The sequence below is a fragment of the Syngnathus acus genome, chromosome 17, assembly GCF_901709675.1.
Source record: "Syngnathus acus chromosome 17, fSynAcu1.2, whole genome shotgun sequence".
Lineage (NCBI taxonomy): Eukaryota > Metazoa > Chordata > Actinopteri > Syngnathiformes > Syngnathidae > Syngnathus > Syngnathus acus.
The window spans coordinates 9217723-9234417 of record NC_051102.1 but is presented as its reverse complement, the minus strand read 5'-3'; the positions used below and the strand labels follow the sequence as shown (position 1 = coordinate 9234417).

Sequence of the window (16695 nt, the reverse complement as noted above, 5' to 3'; positions counted from 1 at the left end):
AAATATATACATATTCTTACTGATATTGCGTCTTCACTGGCGCCTTATTATCTGAAAAGGAAAAAACATCTTCAAGGTTCTTGTGAAGAACACTGCAAGGTCAGATCATGAATGTCAATGTTAAGGTAAATAAGGTCTGATTTAAAATGACTTATTAAAGCCTGGTTGTTAGGCGAAACTTCAGTGGTACATAGAGTAGGCTATTTTAACTGTAGCTTTTTAAAATTATTTTAATTTTTATGCAATTCTAGTTGGACATTAGTCTGTATAGGGGTTTTTAGCGACATCTGCTGGTGAAACCTGGTAGCATCCCGGCATTGGGCCAAGTTTGTTGGTGATTCTGAATAGGTCATGTTTACATTGTTTATTCCTGTATGTCTTTATAAAAATGCAATTTTTTAATCAAAAATAAGATTGTAAAAATTCTCGTGTTTTTAGAGTCTAGACCTGTTTAAATCGTTTTTATTCGTTTCAGCGGTGACGATGAAAAGGTCTGGGTTTGTGTGGGTTTATTAAAACTCGCATCGGTGTCCTCGTGTATTTTTTTTCCTCCAACATACAGTACATAGGTCGGCCGACAGCCGTGTTTTGATTTTCCTCCACAGAGGAATTACCGTAATGCCTGTCAACAAGCGGCGGTCGAAAGCGATTCGTCGACTTGTGCCCTGCCTCCGCCTCGGGCCCACCCTACTTCCTGGTGGTCGAGCAGCAGCAGCAGCAGCAGCAGCAGCCTACCGTCCGTCACTCTGCTCTTCTGCTGTTTACCAATTCCGCCCCGAGGAGGGTTTGTTGATGTTTCATAGTCGTGATTCAGCCCTTTATTCAGCGGCTGGCTTTTGGTCGAGAAAATGGGGAGCACGTTGATGGAGTCAAGCAAGGGAGGCTCCAAGAAGCTGCCCAAGAGGAGGAGAAGTCTGCGCATTAACCTGCCCGTAAGTCGCTCAAGTGTACTTTGGCTGCTGTAAAATAGGGCATCCGCTAATTAATGGACAGCACGAGTGCACGCGACGCTCGCTTTGAGTGACAGCCAGCCTTCGTTTCTACACCTTTGCCATCCCACTGCATTGAATTGCAGCTTGCAAAGTTGAAATCTTTCATTGCGGTTTATTTACACCCAGCGGCCACTTTATTAGGTACGCCTGTTATTAATGCAGGGGTGCGTTAAGTGACTTTACTCATCAAAATTGCCCGTAGGTTTGAACGTGAGGATGATTTTGTTGTCTTTATCTTCTCCAAAAATGGCTGTTGACATGTTGTACACCTGCCTTAAATTTAAACGGTACCTCTGTGTTTATTTGTACTTTATATACCGTGTATTATTATGCTGGGTGCCAGCTAAATAACTTCCTTTGGTCGGACGTTCCTCATCCCTGACTGAAATGAGATCAAATAAATGTGTTGTTTCAAACAACAACAACAACAAAACCTTCCCTTCATAAAGATGATTATTTTGAATGAAACTGTCTCAAAGTGTCATTTCAGTTCCTGTATTTAATGTTATTTACTGAACTTTATGGCGTGTATTGTGTTTGGGCTTTTGTTTTCCCACTTCTTCCGACCACCAAGGAGACTTTTGAACTCCATCTGTATCACTGTAGAGTGGACTTTAAACATATTCCTGATGGCAGAAAGCCATCTAATTGGCTAATGCCGCCACACCTCAGCTTAATTGCAGCAACTTGAAGATCTGCTCTCTGATGGAAATAACTCAATTTTATTTTTGGAGCACAGTAAAACACTCAAAAAATGGTGAGTCTGACGATGATGACTTTTTTCTGCTACACTGTTGCCGTTACTTTTTGTTGTCCGTGTGGAATGTCAAGTTGTATGTTTGGTATGGGGGAAAGCATTTGGCCGAGTCATGGTCAAATGCGTTCATGTTTACACAGAAATGCAAAAGTGAAGGCCTTCCACTATCTCTCCTCATGGACTTTATGTCTCTCTGCTTCCATGCAGGACTTCTCGCCATTTGCTTCTCCTCAGTTGGAAAAGGGTTGCTCACCTAGAAGCCCAAACACGGTAAACAATTTCCTTCCATTCCTGTACTATTTCGATATGTAGCAATTTGTATGGGCATTTGTTATTTCTGGGCAGGAAGTCCATTCACATTCATACTTCCATTTTTCTTTTAATCTTTGTTATATGCACAAGGCAACTCTTGTGCTTCAACACTTCATAGGATTTACGATCTGTAAAGACACACAAAGCAAAGAGAACTAAAATAGCTTGTTAAGAAATATTAAAAGAATGTACATTGAAAACAAATAAACAGGTTTACAAGCAAAATATTTCAAGGCAAAGTAAATGAAGAAAATAGCTGAAAGAGCAATTCTGATGCCAAGCTATTGATTTGCCTCGTCATCTTATCTGGCCCGCTTATTATTCGTCTATTCGGCTGCTTTATTGGCGAGTTCCTGTTATGGTTCTTCGCCAGTCACGCCTCGCCCTGTCCCCTTGTGTCTATTTCTTCTTGCGCAATAGCACCGAGTGAGCGTCGGAGATAGGCGTGTTCTCCGGCTCCTTCTGATTTAGCACAGGATTGCTTTCCAAAAAAGGGGAAATGAACGTGTAAAGGAGACCACCTTGAGCGATTGCCGTTCTGTCGGGCCTTGTCGGACCACCAGACAAAACAACACTGTCTCACTTGGGACTACATGAGTACTGTTTACACGGAATTATTTCCAAGGCAGCAGAAGCTGTCCAGATTGCATGAAATAGAAAATGGCTATTTCTGTATTTCCTTTAATAGAGGCGCAGAGATTGCCTCCAAGGCCAAACAACAGCACAAGCTCGTGCTAGCGTCCTCCCTCCTAGCTTAGCACTTGATTGAATAAACGATGTTACACGAGCTATTGTTTACACTCCCATGCGCGCTTGTGTAAAGCTGTCAGCGTTGTGTATTTGTGAAAAGAAGGAAGTGCCAGGCTGCATTTAGAAAGAACAGCTTCTGGTGTTTCATAACAGGTCTTCTCTAAGTTGCGATTCCCAAGCCGTCGTAAAAGTGTATTCTGATGGTTTCGCAGGGGGAGCGTCGCATCCGTTCAGCCGGGCCTGCCATGGGGGAGCCGGCCAGCAGTCCGGTGCCGTGTCCGGGGAAGTCCAACTCGGGTTCCCCGAAGAACGTCTTCCCTTCTTCCTGTTATCAGTCGTCCCCGGTCAAATCCCCGCGCCGCCTCAGCTTCAGTGGCATTTTTCGCTCTTCATCCGGCAGCAGCCCTGCAAGCATCAAGATATTCTCCAGAGCCCGCAGAGGTAAGACGGAAAACTCAATTTTGTTATTGTGACGATTTTATCTCAAATCCATCAAAACCAAACAAAACGTTGCCAAGCGTTTCAGGAAAAGGTCTGCGGCCTTCTTTGGTCAAATTAGCTATCCAATTAGAGCACAATTAAAATCCACTCCGGTTGAAATAGCTCACATTTGAGAGGTGGCTCCATCTCATGCTAATGTCGACATGCTGACCTCTGTAAATTACAATGCACAAGTATTATTCCTATTGCACAACCCTTTCTAGGTCAAAGTCAAGAATAAAAACAGACAATATCTCCAAATCCTGATGTACATGCTGCATGACTGACCTGCAGCAAAACATCAACAAGGAAGTAAAAGGCACGTTTCCCTCGCAGTGAACTTTTCCACTGCTTTGTTTTGTGAGCGCGGTCTTGAGGTGTGCCAGGCAAGTGATTGCTTGTGCAGTGTGAAAAGCTTCCTCTGTCAACAAGGAAAAAGGAAACATTTGCTTTTGGTATTTTTTTTATTTCCTGTCAGTCCATGATAGCAGGGCTCAATTGTTGGACTTTGCTTCGAGTTTGGCTATTGGAGCACTTTAGTGATCTAATGGCAATGTGGTCCCCTCAAAGCGTGAATGGGAGTGACCGCAAGACGTCGCCAAGCACTGGTTTGAGAGAGAGTGAGAGAGAGCGAGAGGAGAGAGAGAGGGGAGAGAGAGAGAGAGAGAGTGCGAGAGAGTACTGCTAGAAACATAAAGAGTTAAACTACGCAGTGATGACTCACATGTTTTGGGCTCATAAGCGACCACTGTTTCCTCTGAGGGCCTGACCGCAAAGTTAGTACGGCCGAACCGGAAAATGTTTTAGATCACGCTAAATGGTCAAAAAGTATTGACTCGGCTTACTGAAAGTGACAATGACAGCCATAACTGCTTCCCAGCAAAGATAGAGTAGTGGTTAGTGACGTGCGCCACAGTTCTGGGTTCGAATCCTGTGTTGCGTTTGCATGTCCCCCCCATGCTTTAAATCACAATAGGGTCCTTGTACTAAAACAAAGTTATTATTCCCTCATATTTTGTTTTATTGCCTAATGCTTGTAGATTTCTTGCATTGGCCACAAGGGTGCGCTGTAAACTTAATTTGTTTCATCAGCTTGTGTTGCCACGGTTAGTTTCATCTAATATTATTTAGATGGCATGACTTATGATTATCCATGATGGTAGTCCAACCAAATATGATCCTCTTGGCCTTTTTCAGTCTGAAGCCAACAGTTGGTCTTTCTGCGCATGGCCTTATCTGGAAGTGAGTAGGCTCTCCGAGAAGCTCCTGCTCTCTCCTTCCCTCCCCTCCTCTTTCTCGCTCTATGTTGCTATAGTGTGCCGCATGTTGTCAGTAAATAAAAGAACTGCACATTTCTTGGACTTTCCAAAAATGAACCCAACTCAAGCGTGTCAATTTGTCCCTGTCTGACCTTTTTGCATGGCGTTTGTGTGTTCCCCCCTTGGGCTTTCAGGAGCCATTGTGTAAAATATATACGCATATATTTATATCAAAAGTAGTCCGAATCAGTGAGTACTCAAAGTACTCATCATAGTCAAGTCATAGCTAACATCATTGGGAGCAGCTGACTGGCCACTGGATGTCCCCACCCCCTTTCTGTCACCTGACGGGACCTTTTAAAGGTCTCCACACCCAAAAAAAGAACTTGTCAGAGACAGCACAAATGTCTGCATCATCATCATCATCATCATCAGCAGCAGCAGCAGCAGCAGCAGCGGTGTCTAACAGCCAGCCACACTCTTGATTATTCATCTTCAGGAGCTTTTTCAGAAGCAGCTCGTGTCACGCCTTGGCTGAGTTTACTCTCGTTGAGGTGGGAGGTGCAGTGGAAGGAGGGGGCACGGTTGCCCACCAATCGCTGCCCGGCAGGCTGGCCTCCTTTTTTTTTTTTTCCCTCATGGGTGCTATATTAAAAGAGACGCCACCCACCCACAGCTGCACCTGACAATTTACGACTCTGATGCAGTTGATAGGTGGGAGGGTTCCCGCGGGAGGCGGACGCATCACCGGGGAGGACAAGTTTTGCCTGCATAAATTACAGCTCAACTACTTGTCATGGATTGCAGAATCTATACAGCTGGGTATGCAAGAAGAATCTTTGCAGGAGCTTTGCAGCTTTTGCCTTAAGATTAGCAGCGTCTAAGTGAAAGGAAAAGTTGCCTCCCCTAAAGGACCAAGGGAGGAAGGGAAGGTGAGCGAGTGTCTTTTATTGTGCGGCTCGGTCGTAATGCGGATGGTCACGGCCAGGTTCTGCATCGAGCCCGCGACCCGCCGCCGCGCTCCATGAAGAGGTTTGGCAGCTTGAGGAGGAGCAAGAAACGCAAGGAGCAAGATGCGCTGGCAGCGAGGCAGCAGTCGGAAGCGTCCTGCCTGGCGGGTAACGTGTGCATTTTCTACCTATCTGGTCAATCTAGTTCATCCAACAGCATGCGTTGGATGATTCCAAATTGCTCCTAGCTGAGTCAAAATGGTTCTTTGTCTCCATGTGTCCTACAAAAATGCTCCATAGTCCAGAAGTCTCCGGTTGGGATCCCTGCCGCGGTGCCTTTCACTCCAAAGTCTGGGACCGGCTTAACGCAGCTCCATGTCTTTGTTTTTAGGGAAGAACCGTCATCGCGCTCCGTGATGTAGTGCACCACCAAGCAGAGCGCAGGCGGGCCTCTTGAAAGTAACATAACCATATCTGGCTCTGTTAGGTTGCACGGTGCGACATGCTGACAGCTCACCTTAAAGCGTCTTGCTGTACTTGTGGCATCTATGAGGGCCATCAGTGAAGGGCCAAGTGATCAACTACGCCATGTCTACCCAAATGTGAACAGAAGGGCAGCCATTTTTGTTTGAAGCTGCTGTTATGACAAGACGCATGCTTCCTGTGTCCTGGGTGGCACGCAGCCGCCGCCGCCACCGCCGCTCCGCTTGCTAGCAGGGCGAGGAGAGCAAGGCCCCTGTCACGCTGTTATCTCCTCCTGTGGAATGTGCCACAACAGCACGGCTAAAATAGGAAGGCCAAACGGCGGGAGCGGGGCCCGCTCTACGCCAACTAAATGTCAAGAGATACTGCCGGCCCGCTGCTATGCGTTGCAACACATGAGTCCTTTAGCTATTTTTCCGCCATATCTGAGCAAGGAGCCTTTTAGTAGGATTCATTCTGGTCTGGTTTAAGATCCAAGAACACATTCTACTTCTGCTAATGCTGAGAGACTTTATTTGCCTAAATAATCTATGCCTTTAAATATTGTTATGCGCTGCCTGCATGTTTCAAGGTTAACTTGTGTCTGGCATTACACATTAGCATTTAAGCTAGCATAGCTTCAACTGTGGGCATGTGAAGCCCTTTGAGATGTTTTTTTTTTAGTTTTTTATTAAGGGCTGTATGAATAAACTTTCTTTGGCAGCAATTACAACCTAAATCTTTTTTTATTCTCATGTCAAATGCTTGGCACACATCTTTGGGCAGTTTGGGTGCAAGCACTAGTGCACAGCCATTTTCAGACTTCTCCACAGATGTTCATGTCAGGGCTCTGGCTGGGCCATTCAAGGACGCTGACAGTTCAGTTTGTGTCTCGGTAAACCAGGCAATGTTGTCTCCATGTCTGGGTCTTTCAGCCGCCTTTAGTCAAACTTCATCCGAGCTGCCATGTGGCTTTTCCCTCCTTTGTACCTCATTCATGTCTGTCAGAAGCTCAGGCTTCATCTCGGTCGTACATTCTCTCTTGAGCATGTGATGCCATTATCTGGCCAAGTTTGACGTTTTTCAGATGTTTTTCAAACAACGATCAACTGTTTGTGGTGTTATTGTAGTCCCGACAAAGCAGGAGCCTGTAAATGAATGGCCACCGCTAGCCAATTTAAGACACTTCAGAGACCCAACTATTTATATGTAAGTCAATCTTGCGTAACATATCCCCTTTAACACATTTGAATGCCGGGCATTTGAGATCCCGTTGAGATAATAAAAAAAGTCAACCGTCGGCTGCGTGAGCTATTGAAAGCGTGTCGCTTATTGTCCGGCCCGGCAAATATGTCGGCAGTGTCACATGTCGCGGCGTGAGATTGTGACGCCTCATGAGAGGTGGTGGCCCTGTCATGTGACTGACACCTCCAGCCCAAAGCGGGAGATGCTTCACAAACAGCTGACTGACACTCGTGTAACCAATTGTATTGGATAAAGTGTTAGAAAGTCATCAGTGTGTCATTGTGTTTCAAGGCCTGATTTTTTTTTTTTCTTTTTTAAATTTTCTATGGCAGTGCTATGTAACTTTTAAACACACAAACACAGAAATTCTATGAGTGTCCACATCAGGTTTTCCTGGTGTCTTGTTTATGTATTTATTCATTGAAGTACAGTGCTGTATTTGGAAGTGGAAGTGACTTCATCCTAGTTTGTCAGCAGCCACGCCAGGCTTTATCTCAGTCGTTGTGCATTCCATCTCGAGCATGTGATATTCACAACATCCTTCCAGTGCTACCTCCAAGCTGTCATAGCACGCTGTTAGTGTCACTGAAATGACTTGCTTTTTTTTTTTTAAGCTTCCGGATTCTCCACACCGCCCACCACCCCGACGCAGGCCTCCAGCCAGCCTGTGTTCACCCAGCAGGGGGGCCCCAGCCCGGAACGCCTGGGGGAAGGCTGCCGTCCGCGCTCCGTGTCCACGCCTCTGGACACGGGACAACGCCTCGGCCTTCCCTTCGCCAAACCCCCGAAACCTTCCAGTCCCGTGCCGGTGTACTCTACCTCACAACAAGTCAGTCACTCTGCAAAAATGTTCCTAATCTTGTAAAGGCCTTTAAAGGGAGAAGCTGTCTATTTAAAGATGTGTGGACTGCGAGACCATTAAAGGGCTTTTGAATGCTAATCTAGAACTAAATGAGGCTCCAACCCCTCATCAGTGGACGCGAGTTATGCCTTATGACAACACAGACGTGAAATTGTAGTTTTGGAGTCTCGAAGCGGAGACAGTGGCTTTTGTTGGCTTTGGAAATGTTCGCAAGGGGGCTACAAGTGACATACGCATGTGAAAGATACAACTTTAGTTTTGTTTTCCACATTATAGATTGTCTATTTGTTAGATATAGCATTAGTGTCTTTGTTAGCTATAGCATTAGCCACCATGCTTTTCAGTGTCTGTCAATCGAGGCTATTGGCAGTGTGTGGCTTGAGCACAAGGTGTAAATATTATCTCGGGATGTTAGCCGTCGCTCGAACGGCATTAATGTGGACTGAGTATCCACAGCTCTCTTTGCATGTGAGTCATGGTGGTGCTGTCATGAGTGAGGAGTTACTGTGCTGATTTAATGAATAATTGTCTGAAGCAGTAACGAATGCTCGCTTGGAGACACCTCAAGCAGATCGATATTTCATCTCCTGTGTTTTCTACTGCTGATAATGACGCTCAAGGATTGCTGATTGTGATTGAGGGGTGGCGGGTAAGGACCACTCAAGGCTCTCCTGATAAAATCACCCACTGATGTACTTGTAGCTGTATTATACAGTATTTTTTTTTCCCAAAGCAATCAATTTAATGGCTCGTAAACCTCTGAAGTTTGCCGTGCAGCCTGTGCTTGCTGGGATGCGGCAGATTTATGGAAGTGTTTTGGCCAGAGAAGCGCTGTGTCACCATTGCAGTGCGAGCATCCCTGAGCGGTTTTGCATTTTTCCTTGCTGCTGCAGTGCCCTTTTGCACATTGGCTTGCAAATGAAGCACCCAAAGAAAAATCTGAGAAACAGCTCAGAACATAATGCTGATGTGCCATTAAAACTCTATTTTATTATGCATTTGAGACAGCTGGGCCGTAGGAAATTTCCACCTCGACGTTTACTACATCTGACCCGAAAGTGTACCAGGTGATCCGAGTCCGGCATAAAAACACAGCCGACGGCTGCGATGCGTTTGTGAGGAGGGAGTTTGTCGCTTTGTTACAGCTCCAGCTGTTGTGAAATGCGCTACATGAGTAAAGTTGTATTGTCTTTTGAGTGGCTTTCCGTTGCACTTTACCGACTTAGAGTGCTGATGTGCAGATTTCCCAGTTTAATGGAATGCAGCAGCGGTCGGCCCCGCCTTATGTCACGCAATGATGCAGCAAGGCATCCCCAGCTTCTCGCTGCCTAGCAACAAGGGCTTTCCTAATATGGTGAGCAGCGGAGGGGTGTGTCAACACGCGGTGTGGAGCTTCCGGCTTCTCACCCTCCATAACTGGCAAGCCTTTCCGCTCCGTTGACTGCCAAGTGCTGGAATACGACTTTGTCGCGTCTGAAGCTCGGCTAATTCAGTTGCGCCTGTTTTGTTTGGAAACTCCGCGGCGGGTGCTCTCCCCTTTCCTGCTTGAGTCAAGTGCAGAGGGACTGTTCCACTGTGGCTCGACAAGGGGGTGTGTGCTCTTGAGAGAAAGCACCGCCTGAAGTTGCTGCCGCACAGCGAAGTGGCGCCTCAGTCCCTGTGCGTATATTTAGCCCAAGCGAAGCGGTTCGGGGGCTCGGGGTCCAAACGCCAGTGGCACGCACGTCGTCGGGGTCTTCGTCTGTCGCCGCAGGGGCTTCTGGGAAAAGGCTTCACGGCGATTGTTTTGAGTGCAAAGTTTCTTTTTGTGCGTCGCCCATCTTCAATATTTTCTGGGGGTGTCACCAAGGTACAAACCTCCTGTTTTGTCTCGTTTAGGTGTCCGGTTTATTCGAAGGCATGTTGGAGAAACTTGAACTAGACGACGATGGTAAGTTGAACGTGAAAGCGGCAACGGTGGTACGCAACAATTAGCAACTGTATCTGAGATGAGGGCAACTGTTAGCTGGCTGCCACTTCCGGACGTCTGGACATACTTTCCATCATGCGCGCTCTCGCCTTGCGTGGCTGCTCGTCTTGCGCGTGTTAAATGTTGACATTGAGTTGCCAGAAGGAAAGTTCTAATTCACAACGGACAAGTGTTGCTACGTAAAAAAAATAAAATAAATCATGCTAAAAATAATACGGTTACTATTATAGGAACTGTATTTAAAAAGATACAACTTCCTGGACAAGAAATACAAACCTGACCTTTTTTGGTAGTCATTGTTTACTTACACACAGTGATTCGTGATTTTATTTTAATGTTGATGATATTCCAAATTCACCATCTCATGAAACTGCAATATTATACAAACAATCGAAATTGTGTTCATTGCAGAAATTAAGTGAAAGTGTATTCTAGTTTGTTTAGGAATCTCTACCAAACTGTTTGAATTGACCCACTAAAATGAAAGAACCTTTCTATAATAGTTGTCTCATTTATTGAGATGCACCTGAACATAAGAGTGGGTTATCCTATCAGCGTCCACACAAAGCCTTTTAAAGTGTAGGAAAGTATCAGTTTCATCCTGCTATCCTCGCCTCTTCCAGAGTTTAACGATGAGTGGGAGGGCACAATAAAGTGGAAGTGAGTGCTCCAGAGCCATAATGGTTGTTTAGGCTGTCAAGCACGTGTTGTTTCCAAGTGCTCATTATGTTTTCCCTGTGAAACGTCTCCCTGTTCTCAACGTTATTCCTTTTTTTGTGCGTGTGTGTCTTTCTTACAGCTGCTGAGCCTGAGAGTGATATTTACATGCGCTTTATGAAATCACACAAGTGCTACGACATTGTGCCAACCAGCTCCAAGCTGGTGGTGTTCGACACAGCTCTCCAAGTGAGTGTGGGTTGTTGTCGTCTCTTTATCAAGTCCTTGACCATCTTATGTTGAGTGTGCTTGTTCTTGGCACAGCTGGGTTAATAATAAACGGCGATAGAAGTCGTGTTTTTGACCTGGGATCACCTTTTTGGCTCGAGGCTGAAACTAAGATGAGTGCGCTATAAAGCTGTTAAACAGTAAGCCTGCCAGTTCTTTGAAGTGTATATCGTCAACCACTAAATCCACAGAGACGAGGGCTACAAACTCTTATCTGAGAGAAGAGGAAATAACTCCCAGCAGATTAAAGGGAATTCAGAAGTTTCCTTTCACCTCGCACAACTTCCTCTGCTTCCCCCGGCCCATGAGAAAGAGGCCATACGCACACAAAAAGAGATTTAGCATCTTAAAACACGAATCTCATTCCGCTGGGTAAAATGTGAAACTGATATTTCCATTCCAAATGATATTTGGCAGGTTAAGAAAGCCTTCTTTGCCTTGGTTGCAAACGGCGTGCGAGCAGCGCCACTCTGGGATACAGAGAAGCAAAGCTTTGTAGGTAAGAGCCCGAAAACCACCAATAATTTAGTCTTGTGTCGATAGAATTGCTAGTTTCATTCTTCAGCGTCTGCATTTGTAGGTCTCATGTTTTAGGCTCTCTCGTCATAATCATCACCTCACTGCGTCGGCGCCGCTGCTGAATGAGCACCATGGAAACGTTGTATGATGCTGGCGCAGCATGACTATTAAGTTCGGTAAAGCCGCCACAAAGCATTAAGTGGCTCCCTCCGTATTGACTCGCAAGTAAGACTGGTTGAAAATGCAGCCAAAGCGAAACGTCAGTGCAGCGAGTGACTTGGCCTCGCTCGTTGTGGCTTTTTCTGGATAGCCTTAACCGCTCGTGCTAAATAATGAAATAAATAAAGCGCGGGGGAGTCGGATGCAACGCTCGGACCGCAGCCTCTAAACACTTCTCACCTAACATCAGTCGGCGAGTTTGTTAACGCCGTGTTTTCTCATCACAGGCATGCTGACAATCACAGACTTCATCATCATCCTTCACAGATACTACAAGTCACCAATGGTAGCGCCATTTAATGACTGAGATTCGCTTGGCTTTATATTCGACTGACTTTTCTTTCCCTTCCAGGTGCAAATCTACGAGTTGGAAGAACATAAGCTTGAGACGTGGAGAGGTGAGCATGACTCAACCTTAGATGGGCTCCAAAGCTGATGCTCGCTCAAGCTTTGCAACAGCAGACCGTTTAATTCAACTCTCAAGATTGGTTTATTTCTGTGCCCACAGAGGTTTACCTTCAAGCGACGTTCAAACCCCTTGTCAACATATCGCCTGATGCAAGGTACACCGCTCCGATTTCTGAATCAAGATGCGCTCATTTTGTTCTTCCGGATTTGTTGCCGTCATGGTGTTTGTCGTGTCGCAGCCTTTTCGACGCCGTGTACACGCTCATCAAAAACAAAATTCACCGCCTGCCTGTCATCGACCCCGTCACCGGCAACGCACTTTATATTCTCACGCACAAGAGGATCCTCAAGTTCCTTCAGCTATTTGTGAGTCCAGCACCATCACAAACGAGAGATTGGAAAGCCGTATATATCAATTTGAGCCCTATTTTGTAAAAGGTGTTGTGTCTGGGATTTTTTCTGAAATATTTTTTTGCCCTTTCTCCAGAAAGAGGGCCTGGCTCACAATACAATTTGTCAAGCACATGATTTCATTTCAAGTGTCTTATGTTGTCTGAATCACGTGTTGTCCTGTTGCTTGTCCATGTCGTTGGTACCGTTCTCTCATTTTTCATTCATCTGCTGCCTCCTGGTGGCCAACGTTTTACTTTGTCTGCTTGTCGTGTCGTCCAGATGCGTGAGATGCCAAAGCCAGCTTTCATGAAGCAGACACTGGGGGAGTTGGGCATCGGCACGTACCAGGACATTGCCTTCATCCACCCCAAAACGCCCATCATCAAAGCTCTCAACATCTTTGTAGAGAGGAGGGTGTCTGCTTTGCCCGTGGTCGATGAGTCAGGTCAATGGAATATTCAGCCGCTGGTTAGGAGTCATACATACCAAAAAAAAAGTCTTGGAAAGCTCACTTTGTCCCCCTCCTCCCCTTCTAGGCAAAGTTGTGGACATCTACTCCAAGTTTGACGTCATTGTAAGTGGAAAATCGTTGGGCCGGCGGAGAGACTGAGCCCCCATGTGTTGATGAGTCACAAAAGCTTGCTTGTGTGCAGAACCTGGCAGCCGAGAAGACTTATAACAACCTGGACATCACGGTCACCCAGGCCCTCAAGCATCGCTCGCAGTACTTCGAAGGTGTCATGAAGTGCCATAAAATGGAAACAATGGAGACCATTGTGGACAGAATTGTCAAAGCGGAAGTGAGTTTTTTTTTTTTTCACCAGTTCTTAAAAAAAAAAAAAAAAAAAAAAAAAAAGTCAGGTGTTGAAAACTTGCCTGTAGGTATGAATGTGACTGTCAATGTTTGTCTCTATGTACCCTGGGATTGGCTGGCAGATAGTGAACAGTTCTTCATCAAGGTGTTTATTGAAAATAAAGTAAATTTGGTGTATTTTCTTCTCCCGTGCCAACTAGGTACATCGGTTGGTGGTGGTGGATGAGCGTTCCAGCATCGAGGGCATCGTCTCCCTGTCGGACATCCTCCAGGCCCTGGTGCTCAGTCCAGCAGGTATCGACGCCCAGCATAGCTAAGCGCAACTCCTCTGTCCCGGATGCAACACCCGAACCCCGCCCCACCCCGAGCTCTCTCCTCTCCCGCCCCGCCCTGCCCTGCCCCACCCCGCCCTCTCACTTGCTCCCAGGTAGGAAGCGAGCGACCACGCCGCATCGTAAGCCGGCTGTGTGGAGGCATGTCACTGGAAGCTTGAGCGTTTGTAGAGTTGATAGTGTCAGCATGGTGCTTTGAATTTTGATTGGTCTTATTTGTTTGGCCGGGAGAGAGAGTGTTGTTTTTCTACAATGTGCTCTGTGGTTCAGGCGTTACCTCGTTGAGAAATTTCTTTGGGTTTTATTTTGTAGTAACAAAGATGGTTCGGGGAATTGTAAGAAGTGTAGAGTAGTAAAAGTGCAAGTTGCCAGAAAAAAACAACCTGCAGCTAAAGCCTGATTCACGTTGTGGCTAGGCAAGTGCACGGATACAGAAGGATCCATTATTGCTTGTTTCTCCCCAAAGTTGAACATGGACTTGTTCGCATAGGAAAGACATGCGCTCTGCTTGGCTGCACTGTGTGGCTTGGAGGAATGTAGCTTCAGTGTGAATTATTTTTTAATTAAATATTTCTATATAGCAATCTCAGGTACACCCCATTGGCGCATTTTGTTATCACAATAGACGCAAAAGATAATTATTTAAAAAGAATACTTTGGGTTATTGCAAATATTCTTATTAAATGTGTGTGCAGATATTCTTTTTTTATTAATAGTACTAGACTTTGTGGCTGGGTGATAATTTAATATCAATAAAATGTCTTTAAAACGTTAGATTGAGGTGGGGGGAGAAAAAAACGCAAACTCCCCCCCCTTTGTGTCTGATGAGGCAGCGCGAAGTCTCCAATCATTAAGTAGCTGTAAATAAAACCAACGAAGAAGAACCGGACACACAACGAAGTAATTAGCACGGCGTGACTTCGTTAAAAGAAAATCGCTAATTTGTCACCCGACTCAGTTCGACGCTTGAAATAAGATTATCTCGTGTATACTTACCCGATTAATAACCTCCCAGTGAATACGTGGTATACAAGTAAAGGAGTTCCGTTTTTGACGTGCTAGCGTCGTAGAGTTCTTGTTTTTGACGTGCTAGCTTCGGAGTTAGCCATGTCCGACCCTCGCACTCAAGTGAAAATCAGGCAAGTCAAATATGAATGGACTATAACGAACCCGCTCAAAAAGATAAAAAAGTTTTTAAAACAGTTGGGCAACGCTAACGCATGCACGCCAAGACCGATTGAGTTAGCTACACTCGTATTGTAATCTGTACGAACATTGAATTGAAGCTCATTGAGGGGGGGAAAAATTCAACCACGTCGCCCAGCCCGACGAAGCACGTTGTCTAAATAGACGCTTTTTTATTTTAATTTTTTTATATTGGAAAAAAAATCATTTAAGTATCAAAGTTTAGCCCAAAATCTAAATATAGTCTTATTTGTGCATTTGTAACAACTTTGGTGCTTTACGAACTTTAACAAACTAACTCCAAAATGTCCTATCTTCCTTCTCCTTAGACAGATGCAAGGACGTGAACCTGAACGACTGAAAGAGGAAGCACCAGCGAAAGACTAGACGTGGTGAGACCTATAAAAAAACAAAAGCAAGTTGATGCTACATAGAAACCAAAGAGGAGTGAGCACTGAGGACGGCACTTGTTGAATGTAGTTGTTGACTGCTCTAATCAGACCACCATTTGATAATGCTGTGTATATACTATCTCTGTATAAATAGAAACATCCTATAAATACACTATTCTAGCCGCCTTACAGCGGTAAGGTGGACCAGATCAAACGGGTTTGAAATTGTCACATGGAAGGTTCAAACAAAGTAATGAATCCAGTAATAGTAATTTCACTCTTGTAATTCCAATTGCAAACACATTTTTGTTTCAGCAGTGTTTAAAACGGTTGAGAATATAAAATTCAGTCGGTGTTAGCTTTGGCAAATAAGAAGCATGTACTCCCTTCAAATTTGGAGCATTTTATCTAAGTTTGCAATAAAAGCGGGACATTTTGAAACCACAGTATTTCTGCAAGGAGTGGTCAAGCTCGCGGGAGGCATCTATATACACAAACTAAAAAAATGTTTGCCACTCGGTAAGCAACATTATGGAACGACCGCAGTTTACAGCATGCGTCTCCACACTCTAAATCATCCGACAGACGATTAACATGCTTTGGTAGTTGCTGCTGTTTAGTTCCAAGTGTGCTTTTCAGCATAGTAGCGTCCTTGAGGTAATTCCAGTGAACCTTTTTGTTCGTGGGGGGGGAAAAAGGGATTCGTCTATTTGAGGGAAGGGTTCATTTCTATTAAGTGGACGAGGCACAGTGTGACAGTTTAGTTGCGCGACGGCTGCTATTTGAAGAAATACGCGTCATTGGACAGAGACTGAAGTTGCATTATATAGTATATATTTTTCTCCTTTCTAAAAAATGATGCTAGCGAAATGAAAACGTCCGCAGCTGGGCATGTGACTCATCTCCTCGATGAAATGTATATAGGATTGGGTTTGTGTCACTGATAGCTTTATTTTTTATGAGCGCGTCATGAAAAAGAGACTGCATTTTTCTGTTTGTTTTTTTTGTAAATATGCTGCTGGATACACGTACTGTAAATGTGCAAGCACGACAAATTACACTTACAGCAGTATGAATGTTCTTTTGGTTTTGCTTTTTTTTTTCTATTTTTCTGCGTGCAGAAAAATAAAAGACACTGAATGTACTCATTTATTTGGTTTTACGTTGACTGCATTATTTTATTTGGGGAAAATTCTTGTTTGCTTAAACGGATAATCGGGCCGAATTTTGAGCCTCTGGAGTCATAGCATTGACGAGCACATTTTGAAGTAACTAACCAAATACTTTTGACTATTACAAGCGGAATTAGTTGGGCGGACTCCAAAAGCTGTCATCAAGCATTGGAAAATGCTATGTACATGGGATGTCATTTTATTGCTAATATTTAAAAAAAAAAAAAAAAAATCACATGGTGAGTATGTAGAATTCTATTTTTGTTAAAAAATAAATA

At 44.8% G+C, this 16695-nt stretch overlaps 1 protein-coding gene across 6 annotated transcripts; it reads left to right on the top strand.

Moving 5' to 3' along the window:
• Positions 1-689: 689 nt before the first annotated feature.
• Positions 690-16397, top strand: prkag2b (protein kinase, AMP-activated, gamma 2 non-catalytic subunit b). Of its 6 annotated transcripts, XM_037275175.1 has the most exons (16): positions 690-932; positions 1957-2019; positions 3024-3252; positions 7822-8036; positions 9948-9999; positions 10838-10944; positions 11401-11482; positions 11949-12007; positions 12074-12119; positions 12230-12284; positions 12369-12495; positions 12802-12967; positions 13059-13096; positions 13176-13322; positions 13537-13630; positions 15183-16397. In XM_037275175.1, the coding sequence occupies exons 1-16, from the start codon at positions 849-851 to the stop codon at positions 15212-15214; spliced, it is 1596 nt and encodes a 531-aa protein (XP_037131070.1). In that variant the 5' UTR covers positions 690-848; the 3' UTR covers positions 15215-16397. The 6 variants fall into 6 exon arrangements, with proteins under 6 accessions (XP_037131070.1, XP_037131072.1, XP_037131071.1 ...); XM_037275177.1 differs by lacking the exons at positions 690-932; positions 1957-2019; positions 3024-3252 and adding exons at positions 5233-5482; positions 5539-5668 and having other exon boundaries at positions 15183-15329; XM_037275176.1 differs by lacking the exons at positions 690-932; positions 1957-2019; positions 3024-3252 and adding an exon at positions 5233-5668 and having other exon boundaries at positions 15183-15329.
• The last annotated feature ends 298 nt before the right edge of the window (positions 16398-16695 follow it).

Bases quoted from the DNA above. Each gene is read 5' to 3' on its own strand.
- prkag2b (XM_037275175.1), top strand. From the start codon at position 849: ATGGGGAGCACGTTGATGGAGTCAAGCAAGGGAGGCTCCAAGAAGCTG. The intron at 8,037-9,947 runs GTCAGTCACTCT...TGTCTCGTTTAG, and splicing joins TGTACTCTACCTCACAACAA to GTGTCCGGTTTATTCGAAGG. The intron at 12,496-12,801 runs GTGAGTCCAGCA...CGTGTCGTCCAG, and splicing joins TCAAGTTCCTTCAGCTATTT to ATGCGTGAGATGCCAAAGCC.